This window comes from Gracilinanus agilis, chromosome 2 (genome assembly GCF_016433145.1).
Source record: "Gracilinanus agilis isolate LMUSP501 chromosome 2, AgileGrace, whole genome shotgun sequence".
NCBI lineage: Eukaryota > Metazoa > Chordata > Mammalia > Didelphimorphia > Didelphidae > Gracilinanus > Gracilinanus agilis.
Genome location: NC_058131.1, coordinates 625,933,428 through 625,946,375, shown reverse-complemented (window position 1 = coordinate 625,946,375; position 12,948 = coordinate 625,933,428). Strand labels below are relative to the sequence as shown.

Here is a 12,948-nt window from a genome sequence, read left to right as displayed (position 1 = left end):
GTTTAAGAGAAAGCTAGTCAGTGGAATTGATGGGGCAAAACCCAATGTAATGCTGAGGAGAGCTCTCAGATGTAAGGCAGTTGTTCTAGTGGATACATTCCAGGCCCTGGGGAGATTTTCCAGAAAACCCATACAATTTTCTAGTATAAGCCAGCTCCACTTTCCATGGAATTACTTTGCTGAGAAGCAAAGATAGTCTTTTCCAACTTCTTCAAGGGAATCACCTTTTCGCTGTCCAAGGTTCACTCTCCCTCAGGGAACTGCTTGATCAGTGAGTGAGTCACAAGATAGGCTTAAAAGCCAGGATAACCCAAGAGCCCAGTGACCTCTTTTTTCATCTTCTTTGTAACAAATCCCAACCTCCTCACAGCCAAGCCTCATTCTTAGGATGAAGCTCTGAGAGAATCTGGTTTAAGTGGAGAGGAGAACAGCTGTACACGCTGGCACGTTTGGAGGTAGAAAAATGGGGTAGCAGTCCCCGAAGAGAAAATGCAGTAGATGAAAGAGAATAGCCCTAACTCAGCTGATCCTAGGTATGGGGTGAGCTTATGGTCTCTCATACCATATATATAAAAAACCCCAAAGCTCATTTCATTCTTTGACTCCAGCATTCAGTCAGTCAATCAATATTTATTAAGAATCTGCTAGGTACCAAGTACTGTGCTAAATATTAGAAAACAGATAAGAAAAAGAAAGATAGTCCCTACATTCAAGGAACTTACAATCTAATGTAACAATTCAACAAAATTGTTCAAAAAAAATTCAACAAAAGAAAACTGAAAAAAAGATAAGGGGAAGAAAGTATCCAGTGTGTGGAGACAGGTAGAGACCACCATGCCAAGGGAGTTAGTGAAATGGTAGAGAGGATAGAATTCAGGACCTGGAGTCAGGAAGACTCATTTTCCTGAGTTCAAATCTGATCTCAGACACTTACTAGCTGTGTGACCCTGGGCAAGTCACTTAGCCTGGTTTGCCTCAGTTTCCTCCTATGGAAATATGTTTTGCATGATTTCACATGCATAATTAATATCATATTGCTTGCCTTCTCAATGGGTGGGAGAGAAGCAATAGGGAGAAAATTTGGAACTCAAATTTTTTAAAATGAATGTTAAAAAAAGTTTTACAGTAGTTGGGAAATATTTAATGAAATAATTTTTAAAAGATTGTTGATTATCTGGAATATAGCTAGGACAATACAGACCAGAATGGCAAGGGAACACAAAGTTGTGCCTTAGAAGTATATATGTGTCTAAGAAAGAACTGGGTATTCCAAATGGGCATATTTAACCTGGAAAAGAGATGATGAGGGGAAGGAGAAGGGGATAAGCATTTATATAGAGACCATTATGCTAAGCACTTTACAAATATTATCTCATTTAAACTTCACAACAACTCTACAAGGTAAGTCCTGTCATTATCCCCGTTTTATTGTTGAGAAAACTGAGGCAAATGGAGGTTTAGTGATTTGCCCAGGGTGCCACGCTAGCAAGTGTCTGAGATCAGTTTTGAACTAATGTCTTCCTAATTGCAGGCCAAGCATTCTATTCATTATACTATCTAGCTGCCTCAGCTAGGGGCAAGAAGGAGAGGGGCATGATAATCATTTTCCAATATTTGAAGGATTGATAATGTGGTAGGGAAATTATACTCATTTTGCTTAGCCTCATATGGAGAAACTGCAGTCAAAATTACAGGGATGTACATTTTGGCTTATTGTAAGGAAAGATTGTCTTTTTCTTTTTTCATTTCAAATATTTGCTAAATGCCTGCTATGTGCTAGGCACTGTGCTAAATGTTTTACAAAATATTTACAAGTATCTCATGTGCTCTTTGAACCTCCCCTCATTCCCATTTTACAGTTGAAGAAATTGAGCCAGACAAAAGTTAATTGGGTTCTCCATGGTCATACTGCAGCAGCTAAGTTTCTTGGCCAGCAGGGTCACACAGAAGGAAAGATTGGACTTTCCTTCTTTAGTCCTGGCTCTCAATCCACTAAGCCACCTAACTCCTCCACAGGGATTCTTATATGCATCTGTACCCAAGTGGGGCTTGTTTCTATTTGAGCTATCCCTGAGGCACATGACTTATGAAGTTTCTCCCAACTCTACTTCTGTGATCTTTTTGATGTCATAGCTTAGAAAAGTAATTTTTCCCCCTCTTGCTCCCCAGCAGAGGAATTCTCTGAATCACTTCACTGATCATGGCTCTGGACAGTCTCTTCTTTCTTCTTCCTCAAGAAAAAACTTGTCCTCTCACAGTTCCATAGCTCTTCCCCTTATTTCTCGAACTTTATGTTTCAGCCTGGTGCCACCTCCTTCTCTCTTCCTGTGGGAGGAGGTAGGTGGGTTTCCATATTTATCTCCAGAAGCTGCCCCTATTTCTCTTAACTTTTGTCCTTCAATTCTCAGTATTCTGCTTGAAACAAATCCCTCTAGTTACACTAATTGTTTATGGTCCACACAGGAGTGAAAGAAAATTCTCCCTTAGAAAAGACAAGGGTAGGGGTCTGTTGTGACTGTGTGAATGTGGTCCCTGACTCCAAAGCAGCCAGCTGCTCTGACTGCCTCAGGAGAAACAGATGTTCTCAGGCTGCTTGCCATCAAATTTCTCTTCTTTACACCCTTCCATCTTCCCCCATACTCTGAAAATGAAAAGATAAAAGGCTAGTCCTAAGTGAGTTAACTTAATTGGGAGAGTTTCACACAACTTGTCTATTGATATATCTGAATAATTCAGCCATGACCTACCCACTGACCCTTCCTCCTCTCTCTCTACTCCCAATCCAAAGGCAAAATTCACCAAACAGACTTTTTGAACTTCCTGTACGCTAATGCACATTGTGGTTGTTGCAGCAGTAAGGAATTGGTGCTTGCTCACAGCTGGGTCAGAACTCTTAGAGAGTGTGTGTTTACTACACTTGGGAAAAGATTTGTTCAGACAGGACCCAAGCATTGAAGTTCAGCTTTCTTGTACTAGAGAACAGGGCATCACACTAAGATTATGAGAATCCTCATTTGAATCCAAAATCCTGGATGTCTGGGAATTTTCAAAGAGATGTCAGTCTACTGGTAAAAAGGAAAGTTTTCAGCCCAAAAGTTCCAATCTTCCCACCTAATGAGGGCTGATCTGGCTTTGCTTGAAAGAGTTTAGGGATCCAAGCTACCTCAGGAAGTTACAAAATGAATGGAGTTAGCAACAGCTAACATGAATTTTACTTAGTTTGACCTCCATGTGTCTCTTTTCTCAACTCTTTGTCTTTCAATCCCAACCTTCATTGAAGGATCTGCTCAAGGGCCATCTTCTAAAATGAAACTTTTCCTGATTCTTCCAGTAAAGACTGTTAGTGATTTCTACTTCCCCCCACCTCCTTACCCACCCAAATTACTTTATTTCCATAAAAGAAAGGCCTGAGAGTTTGAATGAGAAAGCAAAAGAGTATGTTATCACTTTGCTACATGATTTCCCTGTAAGTGTATCTTACTACCATTTTGATATATTTGAATCTATTCTTTCTACAGAACTTGTGTGGTCAATCACTCTGGTTTGGGGAAATTATTTCTCTAACTGCCTTTGTATATCCATTTAAAACTCCTTTCAAAGACTTAATTAAATCTGACAATCAGTTTAACTGATAAATAATTAATGCTACCAATTGATCCTCAATGTAGTCCCTAGAATTCTGAGTAAGAGTAATCTCCATTTAGTGAGAGTTGGTGAAGTTGCCGTGGAAGAAGCGTTACATATACATTTGGTATTTATTTTTCTGTGTTCATATTAGTTCTACCTAGTAGAATGCATATTTCCTAAGGTTGAGAACTGTCTTGATTTTCATGTTTGTATCCCTAGCACCTAGCACAGTATCCAGCACTTAGTAGAAATTTAATAAATGTTTATCAAATTGAATTATTCCATTATCTGCCCCTTTTGGGCCAAAAAAAATTTATTTGGAAATCACATTACTTGGGGAAATTCCTAGGCTACTGGTCCTATATAGGTACCCCTTCCACATTGTGGGGGGTCAGGAGTGTGGCAATCCTATGATCTGGAAAATCTGCTTAAATTTTTTGACCCTCTCTTCTGACCAGAGGAGGTCTGAATTTTTTCTTTCTTTTATACAGTGTTTATAGTACCTTCTGTTAAGTATTTGGTCATCAGCTATATGTAGGCCAATGTTAAGATAGTGCTACATTTTTAGACTTTTTGTGTCTTCAATTGACTTTTGAGTTCTTTTCACAAATTTTAACTTTTTACCTATTCAGCTTTAAAAAAAAAGAAATTTTGTATGTGTTATTAAAAGATAAAATATGTTGAACTCACATAATAGCATACATATATTTTATGCATTTCTGAGTTTCTAAGCTTTTTCTGTGTCATTTGCTGCTTCTGTAAAACTCCCCAAAATTCCCATTTAATTTCTTATGCCTACCTGGAACATGTGGAAACTGTGATGGGGAAAGTTGTGATGTGGAAGGGATGCCTGTATATCACCAGTCCCCTGACTATATTCTATGTGATCAAAAAGTGGATGAGTTAAGCAAAATGAAACCATCTCCTAAGGCAAAGTTTTGGATACAGCAGTACATTTGCTATGGTATTGGTGCTACCAAGCTTTGAGGCCAGCTATTGCTACAAAGCTGTGATGTTCCCAAGTTTTGCAGTCAGGCACATTGTATTCAAGACCCTCTAATAAGAACTGTGGAGAATACAAAGGTGTATAAAATGTGGTCCCTGCCATCACAAGAGAATTGAGAATGATAGGAATCTGCTGACTAGTAAAGAGTAGCCCCTTATATTTTGAACCCTCTGCTTTCCTTAATTTGACATAATTTGTACATAATGAAAAATAGTCATTTTTCCCTCTTCTGTAACCTGATTATTGCTAAGGGGTCAAGTGGTATATCTCTGCCAGTGTTTGTGTGTGTGTGTGTGTGTGTGTGACTAATATTTTCAGCCAATCTGAAAGAAAACAAAGGCAAAGCTCCAGGCTAATAACAGATTTATGGAGAGAGACCAGTGTCTCTCAGCAAAGCTGGATCCTTCGTTTCCTCCTATCCTAAGAACCTTGAATGTGGTTTTTCTCCACTTTTTACCCTAATATTGCTCATTATATTATGATATAATTTATGACAATGAGTGGGATTATATTTTCCTGACAAGGGACAGATGATGCATTTTCTGACAGTGGGTGGGAGATAACATTTTCCTAGCAATAATTGGGTGCTAGCTTCTTGAGGAAATGTCTCAGCTTCTTATTGAGTCCTGGTTGGTTAGGATAGTCTTTAAGTTAATATGCTAGGTTGTGACCTTATAGTCATGAGAGATCCAAGACTACCATGTTCCATCTTGGATGTACCTTATATGGTAGGTTAACAAGAAGTGCCCTATTTCAAAATGCTTCTTAACATAATTTCTATCACCTAAGTTCATCTTAGTAATGCATTAGTTTTCCTTATTATCTAATAAAATATATTTATTATAAGTCTTATAATCCTATTAATCACTAAATAATCATTGTCCCGGATTAATTACTTCTTTTGGCTAACTATTGATTGATTCTAACATTTGGAGTCTTATTTGAAAGAGTCGAAGGATTCTTATTCTCTTCAGTTCGTGTGTGTGTGTATGAACATGTGCATAATGTGTATTCAAGCTTGAATTTCCAAGAAAGGTCATAGAAATCATGCTGGGACTTTTCTCAGGTTCTGGAATCTTTTCAAAGACTTACTTTAGTGGCATTTATCTGCTTACTTGATTTGTACTCCTATCAACTTAAAAGATGTCCGGTATGTTTCCTAGGACTGGCTTACTTGACCCACTGACAATGCTGTTTTGATTATATTGAACTGAGAGTCTCTGTTAGCAAGAGGAAGTGCCTTTTGCGTGCCCCAGCTCATAAGGAGATAATCAGATGCCTCTTGCCATTTGCCCACCATTCCTCCCCCAGTCCCCACCCCTTTTCCAGACAACAATTCAGTCTTCAAGCACTTCTGGCTGGTACAGGCTTCTGGGTAATCATAGGTGGATCTAGGATTGTCCTTGGAAGGATATTCTGTATAGAATAGGATAAAGGTCTTGACTCCGAATCCTCCACTCCAACTAAGTACAGTTCTTTTAGTTAAATATCCCTAAAAGTGAATACTCTCTAGGACATCACCCCAGAGATATAGTTAGAATAAATATCAGATATGGTTTTATAAAGATATAGTTATGGAGCATAATGACATCTCTGAAGAGAAACCCTAATGAGTGCTGGGCTACTGACCTTTATAATAATAATTAATTCACTTTTTGTAGTGCTTTATGATTTACAAAATCTTATGCACATAAGTCTTTTTGAGATAGTGCTATCATTATTCTTATTTTACAGATGAAGCTGAGGCTAATGTGGTTAATAATAGACCCTTGTTAGTGAATATCAGAGCTGGGTTTTGAACATGGATCTTCTAATTCCAGGATCAATGTTCTTTAGTACTATTACAACCTGCTGACTCTTAAAAAAAAGCATTCTCCTGTAACATTGGGGGAGAAAAGAAAAGAATGGTTTATAAGAATAACCAACGTTTCTGATGGAGTTTTAGTGTTCCAGCCCTCTAGGGTATCTCCATCTTTTCCATTCTTTGCTTACAAGTCCCTTTTTTCTAAAGCATAAAGAATATTTCAGCTATATTGAAAGAATCGTTGATCTTGGGCAGCTCTCTCAAAGTCTACAGCCATCTCTTATATGCTGAAAGCCAAACACATAAAGTATTTTAAATCCACCAAATATAACAGAATAACATTCTAGACTGCTTTAACATAGAATTCATAACTTAATAGTTATTACCTCTATTTTCCCTAGATTTCTAAAATTTAAGTTGTCATACAAAGATTTTTTTCCTTTTTTATTTTATTTTAAATATTTTTCCATGTTTCCATGATTCATTTTCTTTCCCTTCCCTCTTCTCTCCCACCTCCCAGAGACAACAAGCAATTCCACTGGGTTGTATAAATGTTATCACTTGATACCTATTTCCATGTTATTCATTTTTGCTATAGAGTGAATGCAAAGATATGCTTATAGATAATATGAAATGTAAAACATTATAGTTCAGTAAGCATTTGTGCAGATGCTGGGTATCATCAGTTGATTGCTAAACATTTATTTAGTAGTTCTTTCTTTCCTGAGAAATCTTAAATTATCACAATAAGATAATAATAGGAAATATTTTTAAAGGAGTGGTAGACCTGGATTAAAATCCTAGCTCTTGGTGACCATGGGTCTGCCACTTAAGCTCTCTGGAAGTCTCAGTTTCTTCACTGGGGAGGTGGGGGGGATAAATGTTCTCTAAGTTCTCCATCTCTAAATACTAATTATTTTTCCATATTACTTCTTCATCTGTGGTTCCTAGCCCCTAACCTAGCTTCTTCCATATTTGGCTGATATTAACTGATTTCAAGACTATATCACATTTTCTTCTTGAAAATTTTATTAAGAAATTCCTTCTATCCTTCTACTGAAAGAGTTAATTCTGAGTTTCTTCTTCTGTATCTTTATCTGAAAAAAAAATGTTTGTTTTATTTATTCATTCCACAGATTCCAGAAAGGAAACAGCTCCCAGTCCCAAAGATCGAGTCTCCCGAGGGATATTATGAAGAGGCAGAACCATATGATACTTCCTTAAATGGTACATCCCAGCAGCTTTACCACTAAGGGTGATTTAAGCACTTCATGCACATGAGAAGAGAAATGCTTCTAATATCCTAGTCGCTGCAGACACGTCTGCCGCATAGCTGGAAGGCAAGAAAAATCTGGTTGGGATTTTAGTAAGGAAAGATAACTCTCTGTCTTGTGTAGGGTTCAATGTCAAGTGTGACTGAAGGGTTGTCCATGCAATCAGGGCATTTCCCCCAAGAGGGCTCTCCCTTGTCTAAATGGGGGTGGGGGGAGGCAAGACTAAAGCAGGACATGGCTGTGACTAGAGAAAGGGCAAGCTTGAATTGGCTCAGGATCAGAAGATTTATGGGATTTGATGTTTCCTGTTCTCATGTTCTGCTGAGCATTGCTGACATCAGCACGTACAAGGAGAGGAAGGGTCAAGTGTCTGTGCCAAATGAGGTGAAGTCTGAAGCAGAGATGAGAAGCTTCTTTGTAACTAGGCGCCAGTGAGGAGAGGGAGGCTCTTAGCAGAGCTGGAGGCATAATCCAGTCTCCCTCCTGAACTTGACCTGTTCAGAGAGCATAGAATCACAATCATAGAGCTAGAGCTGAAAAAGTCCTTCAAGATCATTGACTCAAAACCTCTCGTTTTATAGATGAGGAAACTGTAACTCAAAAATACAGAGTGTCTTGTCCACAGTCACACAGATCTGAGGCAAAATTTGAACCCACATCTTCCTGACTTCAGGTCATCTATTACAACTTTTAGATTTGGTTGGGCAAATTCCAAAGACTCTCCTCAGATAAGCATTTAAGGTCTCCAATGAATCTTGACACAGAGGGAACCTAGGAGGTGATCATTGTGGGCTCTTCCTCTACCACCACCTTCTTCTTTTTTTCTCCTTTCCTTTATTCTTTTCTCTAATTCCATTTCCAGTGTCATAGTCTCACCATTACTTGGCTACCAGTTGAGCCCTCAAGGCTAAGGATATCACTGAGTGCTGCTACAACGCATCCCATATTCTTTTGAAGTGCCCCAGCTTAACACAGAATAGTATGATTTGATTAGCTGTCTTCCCCTTTGGGTGAGATGATAGGAGGCATTTATATGGGTTAGCCAATAGCCATAATGGATCTTGTTAGAGGACGAGATTTCCCTGGAACACAGGACAAGAGTGAAGTTTGTCATATTTATATTGTTAAAGTTTTAATAAGCCTTCTCCAGCATTTAGTGGGTCAAGACAAGTACCATGTGGCACCTCAGATTGATTTGGCCAAGAAAGTCCAAATGATAAATATGCTAAAAAAAGTGAATATGATAAAAATAAATAAATATAAATAAAGGGATATGATAAATATGCTGAGAAAAAAACATTCAAAAGATCTTCTTTGGTCTTGAGATGGGAACTGACCATTATTCCTAATGGTTAAGCTACCTGGAAATAGAAACCAAATAGAATCTTAATTAAAGGTGGAAGAGACCTTAGAGATCATTTACTTCAATCACCCTAATTCTCAGTTGAAGAAAGGGAGTGGTTGTGACTATACAGCTATGTATGTATTGAGGTAATTTCTATCAAGGTCAGAGTTGAAATTTTTAGTCTTTAAGCTCTTAACAATAAGATTGTGAAACTGTTAGCATGAGGCCTTAGAAAGAATGTTGTACTTGAGGTTATTTAGAAATCTTTTTCATTTTAGGCTTAAGTTTATATTATCAGATTTGGTGTATTTTCAATAAAAAAACTACTGTTTACTAAGTTGAAAAGATTATCTCTTCTGGAGTTAACAGGATAGACTGCGGATGCATGGGAATATTTGGTTACCAGTTGTGTCCGAATAAAGAGAGGGACTAAATAATTTGTGGAATGTATTTTTTTCCTTAAGCCTTTGGAGGATTAAGAAATTCCCACCCATTACCATCCTTTTCCCTACCCAGCACACATTTTGGCCACATGTTTTCTGGGCCAAGGATCATAGGATTCTGGATCTAAAACTCAAAAGAATATTGGAGACCATCTAGGGCAACCCCTTCATTTTATAAAGAGAAAAACAGAGGCTCAGGGAGCTGGAAGTCATCTAGTCCAACCTTCTAACTTTACAGATAAAAAAAAACTCCGGTGTAGGATGGTTAAGTGACTTTGCCTGAGGTCACACAGATAGTGTGAGAAACAAGATTTAAACCTAGGTCTTCTGACTCCAGGGTCAGTTCTCTTTCCCCAGTACCACAATGCTGAGAGCTCAAAAGATAGATAGCTAAAAGAAACACCTATCTCTTTGCTCAAAATTCATGTAGCCAAACTACTCAGTTATAGCTAGCATTAGCCCCAAACCAAGCACTAAAGCAGTGGTTCCCAAACTTTTTTGGCTTACTGCCCCCTTTCCAGAAAAAAAATATTACTTAGCCCCCTGGAAATTAATTTTTTAAAATTTTAATAGCAATTAATAGGAAAGATAAATGTACCTGTGGCCATCACCGCTTCCTGGATCACTGCAGCACCCACCAGGGGGCGGTAGCACCCACTTTGGGAATCACTGCACTAAAGGAATAAATATAATGGAACTGAGGAGAAAAAAATATCTGCTTAATTTTAGAGACTCAGAGCTCCAATTTTCTAATCTCTTCCTTCTCAACTTGGTATGACACTTGTGATTGAAATTTTGTTTTGTCAAGAGAATACTAAATTTAGAATCGAGACCAAATTACCAAACAATAGTATTGGAAATGTACTAGTTCGTCATAGAGCAAGAGACCTACCTAGATTCTAATTCCAGGTGTAATACTTGCTGACCTTAACAAGTCACTTAATCTCTCTCCCTCCACTCCCCTTCTGCCTAGGTCCCTCTCCCCTTTTCTCCCAGGCTCTCCTCTATCCCCTTCTCCCTTCTTCCTATCTCTATCCCCTCTCCCAAACCTCATCACTAAAATAAGGGAAAACTCCCCAAGCTTGCTATTGAGGTAAAATGAAATTAAAGTAGAAAGCAATATACAAATGTAAAAGATGATGCTTTTTTTTACTATATCAGTGACCATAATGAATGAATATTACTAAAGGAAATGCTATGTCACTGGGAGGGTCAGTGAAGATGGGTAATACTAAAGACCTTTGGACAGGAAAGTCCAAATCTAGTGAAACATAATAAGTATACTGAAAAAAAAAATTCATCCAGAAGATCCTATTTGGTTTTGAGATTAGGACTGACCATTTTTCCTAATGGCTAATCTACCAGGAAATAGAAACCCCAAAAGGATTTTAATTTCAAAGCTGGAAGAGACCTTAGAGATCATTTACTTCAATCACCTTATTTCACACTTGAAGAAAGTGAGAGGTTGTGACTTATCCACTGTCATATAGCTGTGAGGTAATTTCTATCAAGGTCAGAGTTGAAATTTTTAGCCTTTAAGTTCATATATATATATATATATATATATATATAAAGTTTCACAATAAAACTGTGAAACTGTTAGCACGAGGCCTTAGAAAGAATGACTAGTGTGAAGAAAGAGCTACAAAGTCTGGGATTGAGATAAGAAAGAGATGGGGAAGAGAGGTTTTTTGTGGCTTCCTCTGCTTTTCTCATCCTATGCTTTCACCTACCATCTAGTTCTAGGCTTTGGAAAGTTGGTCCAGTTTTGTCTGATGTAATTCGAAGAACAGAGTCCTTATGGTTAGATGTCTGTCTGTAATTGATGTGTTGAACATTTTCTGCCTTTTCAAACCATTGGCCTGGGCTGTAATTTCAGGGCTACTTTGTTAGCGTCTGACAGGCAAGGTGAGGTAAATCAAGAACCCGCAGGATGAGGCACCTTCACAGACTGACGTGGTGATTCACTGAAGCATCAACCTCTGTGCATTTAGATAGACCTCTTTCTCCTGGCAAGTACCAGCTTGAGCCTGTCTTGCTAATAGTTGGAGAACAGGATTGGGAGGAGGAGAGCCTCTTCATAATGTAAACACTTCGTCACGAGCTTTGCTTTGGAGAGGCTCAAACAAATTGTTAGGCTCCTGCCTCCTGTTCTTCACCACTGTTCAGTGAATTTGTATTAATTCATTAATGATGGTGAGAGTTTGGGTCATTTCAAGGACATCTTAACTAATATGGGTCCTACTAACTTAGTAGGCGACTAGATATGTACAGGGAGAAGTTGTCAAATTAGCACGGTGGATATAGGAAACTTGAGTTCTGTTGGCTCTCAAGGAAGAGATGATTGGGGAATAAAGAGCCAAATTGCTTCAAAATGATATTTGTATGTACTCAAGTTGAAAATTGGTCTTTTAATGAACTGAGCATATTTGTGATTCTCCTTTGGTCTAATCAAGGATTATGTGAGAGTGGCAATCGAAATACTGCTTTTACCCACCATATCTTACCCATGATGAATGAAAATAATATTCCATTGCCTTTCTGAAAGTCAGAATGGTTTCATGTATCTATTTCTCTGTCCATGCCTGAATATTAAATGTTAAGCATATCACTGAGGGAAGTAAAAGCTGTTAATGTACCCCTCAGCATCTCCAGAAAAGGAAAGTTTTCAAGGGAAACCAGGCTGTGGCATCCTTGATGAAAACTTTAATCGTACTATCTGTGCTTCTCTTTCTCTTTTCTTCTTCCTCCTTCCCACACCTTTTTTTCTTTCTAAATATTGTACAGGTCATTCTAGTACATTTTGCACCACTGGAATCCTAAAAGAGGTTCAGGTGTCTGAGGGAGTCATTTATGCCACAATTGTCTTGGGTTATTACCCTTTTCTGAATATAGAATGCTATATAATGTATACTTGCAGAGTAACTTGGAGAAATGCTGTCAACTGTCCAAAAGAGTAGTCATTACTATCCGTTTCTCTGCCTAAATGTATGCCTCCATCCTATCCCTTACTATTGTGCTCTCACTAGTAGTTATTTTTTATTTTTGCTCCTCTAGGTTGACATTGCTTCTGTAACCAAAGGGGCATGTGCCCTAGCATGGCATCTCATCATATTCCCAAGAAAATCTAGGGAAGGGACTGGAAAAATGGGAGTCCATATTTTAGATGTCTTTGCTCACTATGGCTTAAATGAGCACATAGTGGAGAATAGCCCTACATCCCATTTCTCAGAGTCTTGTGACAAACTGAATTTTGCTTCTAGGTATATTATTGCTCTACCTTATCATTATTATTCTTGGCCCCCAGTAATTATAGCAATACTGAAGTCTTGAATGCTATCCAAGGTATGTAAAATACTGTTTTATAATGTCATCTCAGTGACTTTTATAATATACCATTGAAGTGAAATCGTAGACTCCTAGAACTGCTAGGCTCTCACAGGTCATCT

General features: G+C 38.1%; 1 protein-coding gene across 5 annotated transcripts in view; it reads left to right on the top strand.

Annotated features, from left to right (window-relative positions):
• The window catches only part of AFAP1L2 (actin filament associated protein 1 like 2), a 57,332-nt gene that overhangs the window by 16,721 nt on the left and 27,663 nt on the right, over nt 1-12,948 (top strand). For 3 of the 5 annotated variants that reach the window (XM_044665600.1, XM_044665601.1, XM_044665597.1), the window contains exon 4: nt 7,574-7,664. In XM_044665600.1, the coding sequence (XP_044521535.1) occupies nt 7,574-7,664 (91 nt within the window). Of the gene's footprint in view, nt 1-7,573; nt 7,665-12,286; nt 12,371-12,948 lie in introns of all 5 variants that reach the window. The other 2 variants (XM_044665598.1, XM_044665599.1) reach the window with 1 other exon arrangement.